We start from the raw sequence: 21,060 nt of genomic DNA, 5'->3' as shown, positions 1-21,060 counted from the left end.
TATTAGCAGTAAAATGCTATACTTAATGGCAAGAGGCCAATAAGGAACAAGTACCGTTATAATGGGCTGTATTAACCTCATGCCACGTTTTTACAAAGCAACCTAATAAGCCTAAAAATTATTTGGCTACGAAAAAATCTGTTATATTGTACATACTACGGTAATAAATACAGCGATATTAGTCAATTATTGAATGAAACGTAAAATAAAAAATTATAAAATTGCACAGTAGCCAGTCTCTTCATCAACGCATCGCAAAACTTTGGCACGATGGCGGCGCTAGCGACTGCGGAGTGCGGACTGCGGACCAATACGGAAACATTCACACAGACAATGTGCACACGTGCGTAAACAGTAAAGTGTCATATAAATGTTTTTCCGCGAAATTTAAAACGTGGGCCTTATTACCCCCTGGGCTTTATTTACCTAATGTACCTTATGTCTTATTCGTGAAATTTAAGAAAGATAATTGCCCCTATTTTACGAGGGTGGTATGTTATAGCAACTAGTGCGACTCGCCTAGAAATGCAATTTGGCAGTTTCTTGAAATAATCAATCTTTCAATTTGCGAGTACATAATAAATAATAACAGTTTGTGTAGGTTCTATAGTCACTACGAAAATCATCGGAAATGGTTTTGAAATCTTGATAAGTAGCCTACTGATATATCATCATAAGAGCGGACTATGGATTCAATTTTAGTACCTTTAAAAACAAACAATAATTATGCCGCGATATTATATTTAGTAATACAAAACATAATAAAAGTATAAAAACCAGCAATGTTTTTTAATTGTCTTTCGAAATACGGTCATATTACCTACATGATATTTTCCTTTTATTCAGCAATTCCATTAGTAATTTACATATTTGATAGAATATAAGTAAGAAATTATCATCGAATATATATATTTTATAATATAAGCATAATATTGTAAATCGTTCAATGCTATTTTTTACTTGCAATGGGAAAGAGTCGTCATGGTGATTTAATATTTGTAAGAAGAATCAAGAGCCATCTACATATCGTTTAAGGAACTATGAAAAACAATACAACGGAGTATAACTTAGTGGTATAAAAGTTTTAATATTTAAAACGAGAGAGCGCTTGTACAGTTAACTATGACAACGTCATTGTCTTTGTCAGTCAACGTCAATTGTTATGGGTAATGCTGCCACAAGCAATGAGTAAAAATAACTAACCGGGCTAATGTTTAAAAGGTATTACAATTAATATACGAAATTAGATAAAGAAGATCCTTGGTATAAAATAATATTATGTTAGCCTTCTTTGAACTTAAATTCAAAATATAAGCGTTAAATAAAAAAAATAAAAAAGCTTTAATATTAAATTAAAGCTTAAATATATTCAACATTAACCTTATACTGTTTTGCGGAAAAGATCACGTCGGGGTCACCATTTATAACATATTTTAAACCTTTCTTTTAACTTGACATAACAAAATATATCATCTGTAATAAAATTAGAGCGCGGGAAATTGCAAAATTGTGATTATTTTTTTCTTCGTTTTGGGTAAGTAATTTAATTTTATAAAACCAAAAATCTTGGTATAATTAATAAAAACTATCATAAAAGTAATTAAACACTTTAAAATAATTATTTTACTCTTTGTCTCGACACTCGGCAGCTTACATGCTCCCTTGCACGGTATACGGAAAGACAGCAACACCGATGGCAAGTTTATAGGCTATAGCGCGGTTTATACATTTATAGGTCAATGAAAAAATGGCTTAGTACTCGTAGCTCCTATGTATCGTGGCAAGAAATAATATTAAAATTTAAATGGCCTTCAGTGATTTGTGCCACATAAGTAACGCGTTTAAAAACGTTGAAAATGAAGCAGATCTGGTAAGTAAATGGTGTTTGTTGGGTAGTGGATTTCCCTTGGGTGTTGTAAATGTCCAATTGTAGCTGTCAATATGACCCAAAATCCGGGAAAATTCTTTTGATTTGTTGTAATCTACGTATTATTTTGGTAAATTAATATAATTAATATAAATTCATCTCATTCACACCTTCACATAACGGGGTCTCCATCAACCACGTATGATATGAACATCGAGGTGAACGATGACAGAATAGTGGCGACAATATTTTTAGAATTTTAGTTTGTGCGGTAGAGGACACAACAACAAGTGACTATTCATCGGTATTTACGTGAATTATACACAATAACATCAAAGAATCGATAAACAAGGAGACAGCTTGAATCTAAATACGCAGTTATACGCCTATATTTCCTACTTTCTCTAAAAGTACTAAAACACTGTCCTTCACGCAATAAACAATTAAACTATTATTTGTGGCTTTCATATATTGTATTTTATATATTTTTATTGAAATATTGCTACATATCAAACGGCTAATTAAATAATGATTAATAAATAGTTGAAAAGGTATTGTGGTACAGTCTGTTTAATGATATTTTATGGATTTATTGCTGTATTTAATAAGTGTTAAGTGGCCACTTACATAGACCATATGAAGATGTTAGTAACATTTAAAAACAATGACCTTGTTTTACCACAAACAATTTTGTAGGCAGTAGTCCGCCCACTTCTCATGAATTTTTAATATGAGGAAAGTTTTCATTACTAGGCCATCTGTTAATTGAACTGACATAGGACAACCTTAGGGGTATCTAAAGTTAGAAATTACCAAAAATTGCGTTCACATTTTCTAAATTGTAATACACCATGTAACATAATACTTTTCTTGGCATTAAGTGATTGTATATATGAATTTGTGTATTTTAAACTAAAGCATATGTGTGCTGTAAAATATATTAACATGCACACAAAAGATTAAAGAAAGATTAAAACTTAATTTATAATAAAGACTTTGTAATGGGCAGTTTTAATTTTTTCACTGTGGGCACTCAGGCAAGCCTTATGAACCCAGCACTGATTTTCAGTGATGTCATTTAAGATGTAAGAAAATGTTGCTTTATACTTTCAAAGAAATTAAAAAAAAGCAATAAATTTGACATCTAGTTTATTTTTTTGCCTGATATCAAAATAAAATCTATTAAAAATTTGAATAATATTTTTAATTGTACTCTTAGAAGGTATTGTATTGTGAAAACTGTTGGCTAAACTATATTACATATGATAATTATTTGCATCCTCTTTCGCAATAGTAGCAACCTAATATGAAAATAATACTTGTTCAATATATAAAATATTATGCAACAAAAAACAAATTCAATATATCTTTTAACTTGTGTGTATGTTATATTTGTTAGATTGTATGAAATCAAAAAATAAATATTACCAAACAATTTATGCTTACAAATTAGTTACACTATAGACAATTTAAATCGTTTACAATGGCATAATATACAGTAGTATATTTATCCAAAGCAATAATTTGTGATCACTTATAACAAATAGATTTGATATAATTTTTTTACGGTTTCAGACTAACTTAGACATGAGTATTTCTTTTTCATACAAAGGTAGTGTGGCCTAGTTGCAACCATAAACCGTTGATGCCACATAAATTGTGTGCATACCTAAATTATTGCGAGAGTGTATGAATAAATAAATTTTGCATGACATTTCTACTTCAACCACAGTGGTCAGTGATTCCTTTGTTTGGTATTGTTTTTTTAAAAACTCTTAAGCAATTTTCTATAAGCATGTTTAAACTGAACTGATATAAAGAATTATTGTATGAAAAGTTTTTCACAAATATTATTTATTTATTTTAATTTTTTAATCTTAAATTTCGAGTGAGTTGAGAGTGTTCGAGAGGTGTATGGCTTGATGCAATGCTTAAAAATAACCAGCTGTTTTTGTATTATAATTTTGGTTTTCCAATATTGTTTGTAAAAATATATATTTATAATACCTTTGTTACAGTCAGACAGAATTATGGAAGAAAACTCGATGGTACGGGATCTCATCACTAAGATTCTGGATGAGCCAGGGCCAACTGAGACAAGCTGGTAAGTTGTCTTGATTATATATTTACCTATGACTATATATTACCTATATATATTAACCTATGATGGTTTAAATGGTTTAATTATGATGGTTTGGATTACAAATTCTATAAGCTCAACAGCTAAAGCAACGCACTACAACGTTTTTAGTTCCGAGCCTCAAGTTTCTGTATGTATTTCGAAACTTTTTTAATGCAAGTTTATATGTGCCTGTTACACGCCGTTGATTTAAGGGTCGAAGGCCGGTCTCACGATGTTTTCTTTCACCGTATAAGCGAGTTTTAAATGCGCATATAAATCGAATTCTGCACAGCCGAGTTCAAACGTTCGACCAGGGTTCTAGCCTAACGCTGCCTCTAAAAACAGTAATAATATTAATGTTACTGTTTTTAAATAAAATAATTCTCTTTATTGCTATAAAATACACAAAATGTGGAGTTATATAAATGCTAGTAACTAGCCGGCCAATAGGGCTCCTCTAAGAGGTTCCACTCCTCTCGATTCCTAATTTTGCGTAGCCACATAAGCCCAGTTGTCCTACTTATATCATCCCCCCATTTTTATCTCTAAAAAACATATTCTTAGTTAATATTTAAATATAGGTATTTTAAGAAACAATCAATCCTCGGATCTCTTATCGAATATATAATAAAATTGAAGCCAAAATATCTTATTTTCAGCTCAACACAAATACCGGATAAGACACTAAGCGGTTTACATCCCAGCCTAAACCAATACGCCAAAAACGATGCTAATTATCTATCACCATCGTACTCTCAATCGTTTCAAAACACTCCATATTTTAACCAAAATGAGAACGGCCTTTACATGCAAAATGGTTTCAATAGCTTCAATAATTTCCCAGAGAATGATATTAATTTTCTTAACATCGAACCAGTTGCCGATGAGACAGTTTCACCAGAACAACTGAATTTACTACGTTTGGCAGCTCAAGAAATTGGCGGTGCACAGTTCACGAATCAAACGAAATACGACGATAAATACTATAATTTCTTCGAACCGAACCAAAGAAACTCCCTTCCAGAGACAAATATGTTCAACTTTCCCCAGAGGCCGAGCAGTCTGAATCTCGATATGAACTATTCAAATTTTGACTATCCCCAAAGATTCCCAAATAAGGATAACCAGGAGACAACAGATCTTCTCTCTTACTTGCACCAGTTGAATATATCCCTCGATCGGAACAGAGAAGAAAATCCTATGAACTATAAAATGCCGGATTCAATCAACGGGCAGTTTGATGACTTCAAAATGGACGATAGGAAGCCGCCGTTTTTCAACAGAAATTTTCCACCGAATAACAGAGAATTTTATAATGACATGACCAACCAAATGCCGGAGAGAGTTCAGAATTTTGATTTCAACCAACCGCCACCGAATTTTAAGCCGAATGGCTTTCAGAACGATTTTATGCGACGGGAGATGAACCAGGGACCCAGGGAGGGGTTTAGTATGGAGCAGAGGCCGAACTTCGAGAATGGGGGCAATAGGGATCAAATGCGTCAGCAGGAAATCGCGAGGCAAATGAATATGCTGATGAGGAGTAGACCACCGCCTAATCAATTGAATGTTGACGTGTCGTTTTTGCATGAGAACACACCGTTCAATCTTGGTGAGTAGCTTTCCATTTTAGCTCTGCGCCTCAGATTTCTGATGGCCTCGATGATTATTTGTCCAAATGCCGTACAACTATTACGTAAGCACTATACTTGTCTTTGACTTTCTTATTTGGTGATTACGTCAGCAGTAATTATAAACTTTTTTACACATACCCACACATTGTCTATACTTGAAAGGGTAATGCATTTTCCAGAAATAGTACAAAAATATATTACATGTACTATTTTTTTTGAGATTTCCTGAAAAGAGGGGAGGATTAATTGCAGTAAATTAGCTTGGTCCCTAATAGGCAAGTAGGTGGACACATGTGCCTGACACACGCCTTCGACTTTTTGGGTCTAAAGCAAGGTTTCCTTACGATTGCTTCCTTCAGCGTTCGATCCTACGTCGGGGATCGAATTTACGACCTCGGGGATGAGAGTAGCACGCTACAGCTTCTAGGCCACCGCTGATTGCTATATCTAGAAATGTTTAAATTAAGTATCAGAAAATTTACAATTTGTTATTATTGCATTTTTACGCAATAAAATTACTGTTAAGCGTAATTGGACCCGGGACGGACGTTTATTTCATTAAATAACTACTTGATCTTGATCTATTTAGGTATCGAACCTTGGGCTTTTGGCATAATATATATGACCAATAAAACCATGGAGTCGGCCAGTCTATACTTTTAGTAACAATTTAACTATCTTAGTAAAACCTAGGTTTAGGTTCAATTAAAACGGATGCGTACATCGCGATCGATTTATGACGCAACTAAAAATATTTTTCTTTTAATAAGAGTTAACCATTTAATCATATAATAAAAGTTAATAATAAAGGATATGATGTCTACATCAACTCTACTCTAGTAATTCCCCTATAACCGCGTTATTGGAAATCGCGTTGTAGGACAACTTTAGTAAAACCTTTTTTTTTGTAGGTGCAGGTCTGCAAAATGAATTATAAACTTGACAAATTACATATAAAAAAAAACTTTAGAAATCTCTGCGTTTGAGCGGGGAAATATCTCGTTATATGGGGTATTGTAAGAGTTAATAATAACTGAATATATATATGATTATAGGCTTTATTAACTGAAGTAGTTTGTAGCAGTATTCAAAGTCCAGTCAAATAACTTTATCCATATAGGTAAACAAGTACCTACACTTACAAACATCAGAAAAAAGTTAAATACATTAATAATTCACCTTTAATACCTGTACGTAAGTCAAGGGCGTAGAGCGGGCAAGAAACTTTCCGCCACTGATTTAATTTTATTCATATCTAAGTTGTTAGTCAACGAATAACCAATTCGCTTTTTTTGGAGTACCCGCTTAACCAAAGACGATAGACGAAGATATTACTAACAAAAAATAAGGGGTTGATTCTAGAGGGTAGAAGAAAATTAAGTGTTGTATGTATCATAAAAAAATAAAAACAAAACATTTTTTTTTGTGTGGACACTCCTTATCACGGTTTGAAACAGACTTACTGAATATGAATAAAAATTTCATAAGAATCAGTCGAGCCGTTTCTGATGAGGATGGGAACGAACATTGTGATACGAGAATATATTACATATAAATATATTAAGGGGTTATGGAAAACACAATTTCAGGTATAGGTGCCCTACTAGGACCCAGTCCGCCTGTCCCTCCGCCAGTGATGCCATCACCTATGATGGACTTGCCCCTTCTAGCGCCCTTCTACGCTATGAGGAATATGAGGTAAAGATTTAACTAAGTCATTTTTCATTTTCTTTAGGGAGCGTTCAAGTATTACGTCACGCAATTTTGGAAGATTATTGACCCCCCCCCCCATGTAACGCGCCCTAACAATTTTCTGTACCCAATAGTAAAACGTTTCGTTGCCACACAGCGACTAATTGCACCTTTAAATTGCCATTTGTTTGGTGTAAAGTATCGGAGAGTCGAAATTAATATTTACAATAAGGCATAATTCAATCCCCGCCCCGCATCGTAACGTTTTACCCCAAACTCCCCCCCACAATTCGTTACGTCATACTTGAACGCTCCCTTATGTTCTTTTTTACTATTATCCTGTTCATTGTTTGTATGCTTTTATTGCTTTTGTTTTGTCTCAGTTTTATGCATTTTTCTGCCATGCCCTTAGCCTTTCTTGTTTTAACTCTAAGGCGATATTAAATAGACTCAATATTCGCCATTCAGTTATATACGTTTAGAATAACTTTATTTCTCATATGAGTTAAAAATTCGCTTACTGAGAAAACATTACAAATTAAGACTAAATAATTATTACTAGAACGCACAGATGAAGGTATATAAACATTCACAAAACAACAACAGCAACAAAAATGCAGGTAGACACAACAAACTCGAAACGGTCAACCAAGCAAAAACATCGGTGTCTTGTTATATCTGGTTTAAAATCGTATAAAAAAATTAATTCCAGAGGTACAGTGACGTCATCAAGTATCCTCCATGCCCGTTTAGACGCCTGCTATGAGCAATGGAAGCAGTTGGAAAGGGAGAGGAAGCGGACAGAGGCGAAATTGGCCCTGGCCTACCCGGGGAGGGCTGTGTCGTCCTCCAACTCGATTCCCGTGCCGAGACTACCGCCATGTCCTTCGAGGGTAGACAGATTGACTGTTGATATGCTGAGGGAGCATACTAAGGTATTATTTGGCTGGTATAATAAATAGTATGAGAACAAAAAAAAATTGGTTGCCTGTAAAGTCGGTATACGGGCGAAAGTTTTACGTGACAACGACTTTGAGTGGTAAAATAATTTTAATGTGAATATTCATTCGTATAGTAGGAAGAAGGATGAATCACTTTTTATGTCTGTCTCTCTCGCTCTTAGGCGGGCTAACCATGCCCGAGTGGAAGGGACGCGTGCCTCTCACTCGCTCTCATTGTGAGCGCATAACGTGAGCGGAGCGTAACGCAGTTTCTTGAAGTGTCACCCGGCAAACCAATTTATAAGACGTTGTCACGTCAAAATCTACTAGTAATCATAAATATATGTATAAAGCGTAAATATTATAGAATAATATAAAGCGATTGATACGTCACGTCCGTTCCATTACATTTAAACGAATGTTGTTTTCCTTTAGTTCCAAATACCCACACGTCAAAGTTCAAATTTAAAAATTATAATATTATTTTTATTAATATAATAATATTTTTATTATTATTTTATGGTCTAGTCTACTAAGTCAGACTATAGATATATGTTCTTTATCATAAAAGTTTTATTTTATTTAGTTTTTAATTACTTCCCTTCAGTTTAGATACACACATTCATAATTATTAATATAGATACCAATATTATCACTACATAGTATAAAACAAAGTCGCTTTCTCTGTCCCTATGTCCCTTTGTATGCTTAAATCTTTGAAACTACGCAACGGATTTGATGCGGTTTTTTTTAATAGATAGAGTGATTCAAGAAGAAACGTTTATATGTATAATAACATCCATTAAATAGTGGAGAAGTACTGTTATTTTTGAGGTTTCTAATGTGATGTCGTAAATAATTACATTTTTTCCGCTTACATTGCAAACGCAGGCTGAACCCTACGAGTTTTATCAAAATAATGTACTAAGTATTGTACACATTGAAAAGGTCTACAGAAAAGTCCATGTTGGTATATGTCTATCTCTTATGGATAACCCACATTTTTATATACAACGTTCACAGATTTTCTGTAGTGTATTTAGTATCAGCATTGCACCCGTGCGAAGCCGGGGCGGGTCGCTAATTATTATTATAATAGCCTCTTCATTTCCATAAAGACTAATATATTTTACACATATATCATATCAGGGCGTAAAAAAGAACTGGCAATACTCCGCCACTCTTTAATCGCTAAGTCAAGAAGTCACCTGAGGCCGCAGGAGACAGTCCCTCAATTTTAAATGAATTTTCAGGTGTTAACATTAATGGGGAAGATGGAGACGTTGCGGGCGAGTGTGTGCGTTGCGTACAATAAAAAGTCGAATAAACACGAGGACGGCAAAATTACGGTTTTAAAACGCGGCCAGGGGAATGTTTCCGATGATAAAGGGTTGGATCCGGCCACATACGATCCCAGTACATGGAAGGAGGACGCTAAGAACTTGGCTGAAATGTAAGTTTTTGATGTGAAACATCTATAGCCGCACGTAAAACCGATTTCTGGCGTGGCGACGCATGCCGTGGCGACGCGTCGCCACGCTATATTATATACAGTCTAAATGCAGTAGTAAATTTCACATTAAAAATATTTAATGAATATAATGTTTATTCAACAAATAGTCATCGTTATCTGGAAAAAAATCGTAATATTTGATTTTATCATTATGACATATTTAGTTCCTATCACAGTCTGTTCTTTTCTGCATATTACTTTTACAAAATAATGTCGATGTTTCACATTTGCCAGGCGTCCTGTGACAGCTCACATTTTTTTTAAGTGTATATGTCGCAGCCAATTAGCTTAATTGGCCGTTTAATTAAAAACCTCTGTCAGGCCACACGTTAAACCGCTAGGCTGTTAATTGAACGCTAATAATATTAATCAAATTAAAATCATATATTTATTAAGTTAACACAATGTTTATGAGCGTCAATAAGAAGTAATAAATGCTCTTAATTTTTATATTTACTGCTAGTTCTCAAATAAAGGGCGTAAAAAGAGAAGAACTGGCAATAAACTCAACGCCTCTGTTTTTAATCGCATTTTTGACCAATTGTTTGTAAGGAATGTTGTTAGATAAGTTTTTCCATGTTTAAAGAGTGTCCATGGGCGGCGGTATCACTTAACATCAGGTGAGCCTCCTGCCCGTTTGCCCACTGTTCTATAAAATATTAAAAAAAAAAACATTACGGAACATCATAAAAGACCGGCAACGCACTCGCGAGCCCTCTGGCATTGATAGTGTCCATGGGCGGCGGTATCACTTAACATCAGGTGAGCCTCCAGCCCGTTTGCCCACTGTTCTATAAAAAACAAAAAAAAACATTACGGAACATCATTAAAAGACCGGCAACCCACTCGCGAGCCTTCTGGCATTGAGTGTCCATGGGCGGCGGTATCACTTATCAGGTGAGCCTCCTGCCCGTTTGCCCACTGTTCTATAAAAAATTTAAAAAAAAACATTACGGAACATCATTAAAAGACCGGCAACGCACTCGCGAGCCCTCTGGCATTGATAGTGTCCATGTGCGGCGGTATCACTTAACATCAGGTGAGCCTTCTTCCCGTTTGCCCCTTCTATAAAAAAAAACATCCTGGTGGATGAAAAGTAATTTTTTTCCCCACCCACAGATAAACTAAATTTATAAATGTGTGTGTGTGTGTGTTACATTTTTTTTAATATTTCAGCGCTCCTCACACGGAGATAGAGAGCGCGATGCTAGCCTGGCGTAACGCAATGGCTGGAGTTCAAGCCGCTAGGAGAAGGGAGTTGGCCCCGCACAGATATTTGGATGGACGTGAGTTGATACCGTAGTGTTATAAAACTCATACAGAAAAATTTTATATACATAATATAGATCATACATAATACATACTAAGTCTACTGATTATTTTACAAAATTCATCAAAAATTTATGACAATCATGGTAAACATAAGATTTACAAACAAAGAAATTAAAACAAATTATATAAGATTAAGTACAAAATAAAGTAAAATCAAAAAAAATGTTTATGTTGAAATTTTTTCTCAGTATTATTTTGTCTGTGATTGTTTACTTAATTGGTCGGAGGTTAGAATACTTAGAAAAAAATGGCTTATGAAATGAAATAATTAATAATAATGGTTCGGGCAAACATTAACAGGACAATCTCCTGTAATAGCGTACAATGTTAATAATTAATTTAAGCATCTTAATAAAAACAGTTTTATGAAAGAATTGTACGATTTGACACATTTTTATTTATTTACAACCCACCCAACCTTACTAAACCCAAAGTAGACTAAATATAGTCATAATGACAAAAAAGTCATATTTTTAAACACACTGTATAGTGAAATTGAATTAGTGTGAGTACTGTGCACGCGCCAGCTTTCGATAACCGACCTATAAGAGGTCGCTGCTATGGAATTTTTTAGTAATTTGTGTAAGAAGGTAACACCGGCTAAATTTCTCCGATCATAGTGATATCATATTAAAATTTTTAAGTCGGTGATGGTACGGTTGTCTATGTAAAATCCTCTGCTTATGAGATCTAGGTGTCGCGTAAAAAATCTTTTAATGCTTTCAACGCGTGACCGATAGTGACAATTATAAAGTAGAAATGTATTAATATTTTTTTGTTTTAAATTGCACATTTGGATTTCTCCAGTTTGTTTTTAACTTTTATTGTTTAAGTTATTTTCTCTTTATCATCGTAATGTTTCCCTTGTTGTGCACACTTGTCATTGATGTATGTTTCTTTATTTTTGTATAATTATATAAAAATATATTTTTTACAATAATTCAAATAATTTTACCGTTATAATATAGCGATAGTGGCGCTAGCGGAGGCAGTGAAGCAATTGTGCGTGTGCGCCCGTAGAGCAAGAGCGGCGATGTGGTGCGATCTCACTCTCACAGTTGCGCTCGCCCCGCATCCCAATCAACAGGTTTGTTTCTTATGTTTAAGTATTTTTATTTATGATAAAATATGAAGTGATCATATACTGGAACATGATCATCTATTGGGGCTTTTACCTTAGTTATAATTTACAAGTAAATTTCACTTCTGATGTGTGTACTTTGCACGAACGTATTTAAATGGTTTTGATATAATGTAAATATTTGCTTAAATATATAATAGATCTAGTTGATAAAAGGGCCTGGGACTAGTGCTGGGCAGGCTGCCTCTAATTAATTTGATATATTTGTTTTAAATATTGTTTGATGATTTGCTTTTTTAAAAGAGTACCGAGAGTTTTTTACGCCGGCTTTTTCTCTCGGCCTACACCCTCTGTCTTTGCCGATGAGTAGGGATGCCTACAAGTTCGAATTGATTGACGTGGAATAAGTGATACCTGGAAGATCTTATGTTCCAAAATAAACGTATTTTATTTTTTAATATTTAAATATATAATATATAAATGAGTTCAAACTTTAATATAAAATTTCAGATCGAACATTCTCCACAGTTTTCGAACCAGCAGTCGCCCAAACGCATACAGTCCGAGTCACCAACCAGTAACTCAAACAAGACAACCTCTGATAATAAGGAGGTAATTATTAGCATTAATTTTCATCCTTAATAAGGAAAATATATTATACGTTTTCCATTCATTAGGTTGTGACTTATATAAACATTGATTTAAGTTGATAATTTTATTACATTATCTCGGATATCTTTAATTGGGTCAGTAGTTATAGATATCAAGCATTGTAGGACATTTGTAACAAATATGTGCTTATCAAGTTAATAATGTTAATAGGTCAAAGAAGGCGGTTTATTTATTTCAACTACGTTACATTAAAATAAAAAAACATATGTTATTAGGTATGCAACAGTTAACTCTATTAAAGTAATAAATTAAAAGAAAAGATTGTGTGTACTTATGTACACGTGTTAGAAGTTATACTTTGGCGTATCAAAAATAATAATTATTTATTATTATATTATACGATCAATTAAATAATAAATATTAAAAGTTAATATTTAAATGTGATGTTCGATTTTACTTTTTATCACAATTTTTTAAATTAATGTTTCATTAAATTTATTTCTTTTTTTTTATACATTTTAGAATTTATACTTCTTTAGGCGCGTGTTTGTTGAATAAATATATTTTAATCGAGTAAGTTGACTAAAGTGCTAACAAAATAATTTCAGGAAAAAGCATCCACCGAGACGCCGAAAGAGACAGAAAAACAGAAACAAAACGACAAAGAAAGGCGTCGCACACAAAACTATAGACACAAAGTTAATCAGAGAAATGATTTTTATCAAAAAAATCAGAGGTACGATAATCGTTTTATGAGACCATATCACTACTTGGCCACTGGGCCGATTAATTAATTTAATTTCTGACATGTCAATTCACTGTTTTATCCGGTTCATACTATATTGGAGCTGTTCTGATCTCTAAAATGATTATAAAAATTTAATATGGGGGGCATGGTGTTTCTAAAAGATATCCGTACCTGACAAATTTGCTTCTGATAGAAAACCGTATTGTATTGGGAATTTTTATATTTATCTTTGGTTAGGGGCAAAATTATACCAAATTTGAGGAATATAATGAGTGTCAAATGTGGAACTGACTTGGTAAATATCAAAATTCCCCGCCCCCCCATTCTGTGTTTAACTGGTAACACTGATCAATCTGTGATCCCTTTTAACCCACTGCTATGCTATTTTATACTGTTTTACTGAATCGGTGTTGCCAGTTTTTTTTATATATTTGAAATTGTGACGGGAAATTTTTATTCGCGATTTAATGTGAACTATTGGATTCGCTTCTACTGCGCCGTGCGCATGCATTTTTTACTTTTTAAAATTAAATAAAACTTAACAGAATTTCCCGACACAATATCTCTAATATTCAGATTTATCATATCAATTTTGAAGTACACTCTGGTAGCCATATTGCATAGTTGCTTGGCGAATTTTTAAATTGTGGTAACACCACAACCTTGCCAATTGCGTCGGTGTGAGTGCGTAAGGAATTGATTACCAACATTTTCTCACTTTTATAAAGTTTTATAAACAGATAACATTTTTTCTAGTCACTTTCCAATTTCTAATCCGTATTGAGTCAAATCTTTAGTATTGTCAAAGTTTACAATGCCCAATTTTAAAACATTTAAATTCGACTCATACGGGCCAATACTCTAAAATGAATTTCTACATCCCAAAAGAAATATATTTTTTAACTGGCAACACGATGACTTTTTAAAGTCTACAAAATGCCTATATTGCAATAGTATTAATGTCTCACACCGACATAAAATACCTATACATGTGATGTTTCTATGTTGGTTGGATATGAGGTTAATTAGTCTAAGCATTAAGTGGTTGTCTTGTCGCTGTTCTAAGGAGTTCTAAAGAACAAAATAAGTATACGTAAAAGTGGCTAATTTTATTTTTTTCATATGGTAACACATCGCTTATATTGTTCTTTAGTGGCATTTTCGGTCTTCGTAAATTTTTAGTTTTAGTCGCAATGACATTTCACAGACTATATGTCTGTAACGTTTCGGATTTCGAATTTCGAAACGCGTTGACGGTTGACATCTGACATATGTCAGACTGTCTATGACATTTTCGATTGCAGCTTGTACGCTTTAATACTTAGGGGAATGTCCCATTAGTGCATAATGTGTTGCACAAATGTTTTCACTGCCTCAGTGGGCCGTATTAACCAAAATAATTAGTTCAATTTTAAGTTTTTTAGTCATAAGTGAAAATGATTTATTCTCGATGCTTTTAGAATCAATTTGACAAAGACTAAATGAATTTATGAATGGCTATAACTTATTTTTTTTTAACTTAGTGCCTTTAATCGAGCATTTTCCTATGTGTACAAAAATTTCAATAGAATTATTTTGTTTCAAACGAAAGGCGGGGTTGGTAACGCCCGTTTTGTCCAAATTAGGCAAATGTGTAGTTATTCCTACCACAGGCCTAAAATCTTGACTTAGTCAAGTGGGTCGCTCAATTAGCTAAGGGCGATTTATTAAAATGCTTATGATAGAGGTTTATTAAAGAAATTAGTGAATCTAGCTTTCAAAGTACAGTAATCCAAATAAGTATACGTATTCTCATGTGATTTTCGTTTACCGTGTGGCCAATTTTTGTAGTACCCTTAAATCATAAAGTTTAACAAAGCTTGTCTCTAAAGTCAAAGGAATAATTGCCATACTTCATGGGTGTGTAAGGGTGCGACATAGTTGGCTAAGGTAATAGTATTAAGACGTTACCGCGAAAATACATACCAACCCCATTTTACTTCCAAAACGCTATTTAGTACAATGAATTCGCACTTAGTATATTTTAGGTTAGTCAAAGATTTATTCGACTTTAAGCACAATGATGTTTAGTTTCTTAGCGAATGTTAGTAGTTAGATATTTTATCCTCAAATCAAATTGGATCGCTGTTCACGTTGTTGCCATATCTTAACTATTACCTCAAACTGCATCTGATCTTGCGCAAAGTTCCGTTTTTATACGCTAGATGGCAGTTTTAGCAGCGATTTCTGGAGCCCTTGTTGATAAAATATACGGTTTTCTAAAGATGACAATTGGCTCCTAATTAGTAGAATTTCGGATGTTATATTTATTTGATATATTTTATCTTCAGTCTTTAGTGCAATAGTGGCAGCCCTTAGTGCTAAGAACATGAAATGTTTACCCTTGTTGTTGCTATCTCAGAATTTATTTACTTAGTTTTATTCCGTTTGCCGGCTATGCATGTGTTTATTTAGTTCCACAACTAGCTTCATTTAAAATTGCACTCTATTAGCGTCTTTGTTTTATTAACCCGAATTTGTTTCGCTCAAAAGTTCCTTCCGTCCAGAGAAATCGGAATTTGCATAGGCTAAGCTTCCATAGGATCCTCAAATTTTGCGCAAATTTTTTAACTAACTAAAATATCTGCGCAGGATTCGAAGTTTTTCTGTCGCTTCTATGTATTTTTAATCTTTGATTTGAATCAAATTATCCGAACTTTCTACTCGACCAACGCTTAACAGCATATCTTTTAAGAATCGTGTGATATAGCCTAAATAAAATGTCCTCTAAGTCCTATTATAAATACTAAACCAAATCTACTGTACTTAATTTAATGCTATGCTACGCAGTTAAATTGTTAGGGTTGACTTGTAAAGGATAACTTGTAAAGTTAAGATTCGTCCTTTATCACAAATTGTTGTCCAATTCCATAGAAATGTTGGAAATAGTATATATTGACGTTTGCCAAAAGAGATAGATGATTTGAGTCAGTACCGTGTGGATTTGTGGAAAGCCTTCGACGACGTATCATATTCCAAGCGTAGGTGTATCCGTTCGTTATTGTCGGGAAACGCGGTTTCCCTCATATCTCTTATATTAATAGGTGTACTTAGATAATTACAAATGTAATCTTCAATGTTAGATTTTCATGGTACTGATTTGTGACACGACAAATATTATAGTAAAACGTTTTAGAGTTTCTATTCGATGCTAGATGTTAGTAGATAGTGAATTTCCTATATTGTTGTGTTTTCATTTAAGACTCGTTCAGAGCCCACCACAGGGATACGTATTGGGGCCCTAATTATTCGTAGTGTATGTTGTTGCTCTCACGTGCAAACATGCTCCAAATCCTGAATGTACAAAAGTGACACCGCTAGTGAATTCTGCTAGGTTTTTGTTAGAAATTCGCTTGTGTACCCTTAGCGTCACTGGAATTGTTCTCTCATTTGAAAATATATCGTAAGCGGGGCACTTAATGTATAATTATCTAAATGTTAATCGTGACGAAGATATCCCTAATATTATATAATTTGACAAACCGTCGCTTTGATGTCAGATGACGCCTGAAAAGTTATTTATGTGAATGTGGAACAATCTTAGAGCTTTATCGAATTTGATAATAATTTACGGAAAAATATTTATTATAAAAATAATAACAGTAAAAAAAAAGGTAAATGTGGTAGCGAGTTTCACTGTTAGAATATTCCCGCAACTTATTGTAATTCTATTTTAAACGACGCTAGTTGTGTAGTAAGCCTGCCGTTTCCGGGTAGACTATCCGATGCTTATCGACCGTAATGTTCAAGAATCCTCTTATAGATATATGACTATTTATAATTAAAGCATATTCGATGTGAATTTCGGTGTTATGGTGACGGTTAGGTTTTATTCGATGTCTTATGAGCTATTTAGTCGCCATGGGCGCCTTTTGCATCGTGCACAAATACTCTATTGATAAATGTTTAATCTCTGATACGGGCGGAGGGAGTCAAAGCCGGTGGAGCTCGGAGTAGTCGGACAATAAGTGGTCCCGAACTATTGTGATAGGTTGCAGACGGTTGTACCACCTCGGTTACTTTAAGTTAAACGCTTCCGCGCGGTTTTGCCGTAAAATAGGTTTTTTTTCTAATGGGTATTTAGTGGATTTGATATTTTTTCAGCGGTTGTTTAGCGTGCATATAATAATATAGTCGTAACTAATATTTTTGCTACTCGCCGATTTGCGTAAGTTCTGTCCAATTTTATAGGAATGGCATCATGAATTTTTGATACGTGAGGACCAAATTGGTTATTTTCTATTCGTGTTGTGTTACGGATGAAACAGGATTTATTTTGCCAGTTCCTCTTAATGTAAGTGAGAATTTCTAAGATATTTTTATAGTTGTAAGCGATGAATTAAGTTTTTTTACTATGTAGCTACTGTAAGACGGTTGGCGGCGGTTCGGCGTTTCTGTTTGATGTCTTAATCTCGTAATGAACATATTTTTGGACGTCTACCCGCAGTTGAATGCGAGTTTTGCCGTTGAACAGAGTCGTCGAACGGTCGAGAGTGCACAAGTATTATAACAGATGTGCTTTTAGTTTGTCTTCGCAAATGCCGATATCGAATATTTCATTGCGGTGCTATACATTTCACGGTGTATTTTTTAAGTTTAAGTGATAATTGTTTCCAATTATTTGGGTTATTTAAGATACAAACAAATGTTTTGCATTAAGATTGTTACTGTTTATGTTTATTGTGATGGAATACTCATTGAGGAGATTGAAATTTAACTATCAAATGACACTGTTGAAGCTTCATATAAATTGCGATAGCTGAAATAACTAGTCTAGTAGTTCAGCGATATATCCGCTTTTTGTATCGGTACAACTATCCGATTTTTTTTATCGGTACAACTATCCGATTTTTTGTATCGGTACAACTATCCGATTTTTTGTATCGGTACAACCATCCGATTTTCGTATCAGTACGAATATCCGATTTTTTGCATCGGTACAACTATCCGATTTAATAGTTAAATTTCAAATTCCTTGTGCACAGCACAAAGTTGTATGGAAAACGTTCCTGTAATGTTTGTATTTCACGAATACGCTAAATTTACTAAATTGTTGGCTTTACATCTATTTGTTTATCGTCCCTGCATTTTGTTAGCCGCCAATTCGTCATGTCAAAACTTTCGAGAACTGTCAAATACGTCAGAAGTCGTAAATGACATTTGACTCTGTTTTGACATTACGAATCTGCTGCGCGTCACACTGCCAATTTCCAAATGCCCATTGTATAATTTTATCTGTTATTACGTTGTTGTTTTTCGCTTCTTACGCTAACCGTACAGATGGTACACGCTTTAGGTGGATTTTGGAATAATCCTATTATTATCGTATGTGCGGTGGGCCGTTAAGTTAGGTGTGAAGTTCGCTAGTCCTCAAAGTTTCGATCTGTCCGTATAGATGTTTTAGATAAATACAAATTACTGTCTGTGGTGAATATCGAATTTTATGAGCTTATTATCACTCGGGCGCGTGTTTCAAAACGTACCTCAATTTGAGTCCTGTCAAAAATGAGGAAACTGTTTGCTCATACTCGATTCGAATCCACGTTTTGTAATACGAGCCTTATTCCCTCGGGATTGCGTAGTTGTAAAGTTGATTGATATTGCACGTCTCACATATATATTATTCTACCGATTTATTCTATAAACATTACTGTTATATATGTGTATATATTTTATTTATAACAAATTTTTGGCATCTACTTTTCAATTTTAAGAAACTACCGTCATTTTTAGTTTTACAAGATGAGACGTGTAAAATCGATGAGTGTGAAAAATAAAGACGGCAAAATCGTATTTCAAATCTCAAATACGCAACATTTTACATATAGTCCGTGTGGTATCTAATTAAATTATTATTTCCTATGCGTCATTTTGTTTCTTCACAAAATTATATATTTTTAAAGGTGACTTTCGAACTATAATGACGTAACAATGTTACAAATTTTCTGTGTTTCCTTGGCATTGACCATGGGCGGCGCTGGTATCACTTAACATAAGGTCTGCCGATATATGCAGATAATAAATAAATAAATAATATTCGTACGATTTTGCCGTGGTGACTTTTTCAAAGGAAGAATATTTCATAAGATGCCAAGTTATCTGTCGCATGGACCAAGGTACAAGTGTAGCTCACTTCACTTGCTGGCAGTTAGCATTTTAAATGTTTAATATTTTGAACTCTACATGTTAGATCGGTGTATACAATATCTTTGTAATTTTAGACTTTCACATTGATTTTAGTGTTGAATTCGCCAAATGCATTTCTTGTACTCAAAGGAATAAAACATTTTTAGAATTCAACATTGTGGGTATAAAGAATTAGATGGCGTAGACGAGTGACAGACTGATTTAGGGCAGGTATTTAATGGATTGTGTTCAGGACAAAAGGTAGAATGCTGGTTCGCAGTATTAATGAGGGTAGTTGTAATTTTGTATGTCAAAACAGCAATGGTATAGTGCAATATTGTTTGAAAATCAACTGATGCCAACTGGTGTTACGAAGTTCATTGTTATTTCTTGAAAATTTTATTTGTTGTTATTCTTGCATGAGTCTGTTGAACTAAATAAAATTTAGCTGAATTTTATATATTAAGTGATAGAAAATGTATTTAAGTTAATTTGTTTCTGAAATAATATTACTGTTTAAACCAATGTTACCCAACCTTTTTTGTGCCATTCCACACCTAAGCCTTTTTTAAAATTCATATTGGTAATAATATAAGGAAGAAATTGTTAACGCAAAACAGTAAGTACCCTCAATACCTGAAATTCTAAATAATTGAAAAAAGATCTATTTTAACAATCATATTGCCCCCCAGTGGGGCGTGGGCCCCATGTTGGGTTGGTTTAAATAAGTATTATTTCAGAAGCTAATATGACAGCGAAAAATCTGTTTTTGTATCCTAATTAAATATGTACCTAGGTGTTATTTTAGATATTAAATTAAACTTTATGACAATACTTGGATGAACTTATCCAAAAAATAGGGCAATGCCCAACATAGAGAAAATATTTAGTTTTTATGTGACCAATCGTTGTTCTCAATTCAGATCTTTTATTTTAACTATTGTGTAAAGTAAATTGTCGCCCAATTAATTTTATGTTTAAATATACAACTACCCTCACGTAGAACATTTTAGTCGTATCGGTGTTATAGTTGACGATTTATTAGTGTTTACGCCAGTGTTAAAGGTGTTGTCCTCATGAGCAGTCATAGATATTGGTTATCTCTATTCAGTAGTTATGCTAGTTGCAGTCATGATTTTTCTTACTAATAATTTGTTACTGTTTTGGCACGATATTAATGACCTTCTGACAAAATATATAATGATATAAAATTTTGTGTTTTATTTTACCCTTTTATTCTTGTTTATTATATTTTTTCCATATTTCTCCATCCATCCTACTAAATATCATGCGTACAAAGTACACATGTCAAAAGTGAAACTTCTTCGTAAATTAATTATTACTAAGGTAAAA

At 33.7% G+C, this 21,060-nt stretch overlaps 1 protein-coding gene across 1 annotated transcript; it reads left to right on the top strand.

Moving 5' to 3' along the window:
* Positions 1-1,694: 1,694 nt before the first annotated feature.
* LOC111003302 lies at positions 1,695-20,918 on the top strand. Its single transcript, XM_022273732.2, has 10 exons — positions 1,695-1,870; positions 3,886-3,971; positions 4,649-5,601; positions 7,213-7,321; positions 8,028-8,250; positions 9,510-9,709; positions 10,946-11,055; positions 12,070-12,188; positions 12,693-12,794; positions 13,403-20,918. The coding sequence occupies exons 1-10, from the start codon at positions 1,805-1,807 to the stop codon at positions 13,586-13,588; spliced, it is 2,154 nt and encodes a 717-aa protein (XP_022129424.2). The 5' UTR covers positions 1,695-1,804; the 3' UTR covers positions 13,589-20,918.
* Positions 20,919-21,060: the final 142 nt, after the last annotated feature.

Source organism: Pieris rapae, chromosome 18, assembly GCF_905147795.1.
Source record: "Pieris rapae chromosome 18, ilPieRapa1.1, whole genome shotgun sequence".
In the NCBI taxonomy this organism is placed as follows: Eukaryota; Metazoa; Arthropoda; class Insecta; order Lepidoptera; family Pieridae; genus Pieris; species Pieris rapae.
Note: the sequence above shows the minus strand (reverse complement) of the source record. Positions and strands in the feature narration are given on the sequence as shown.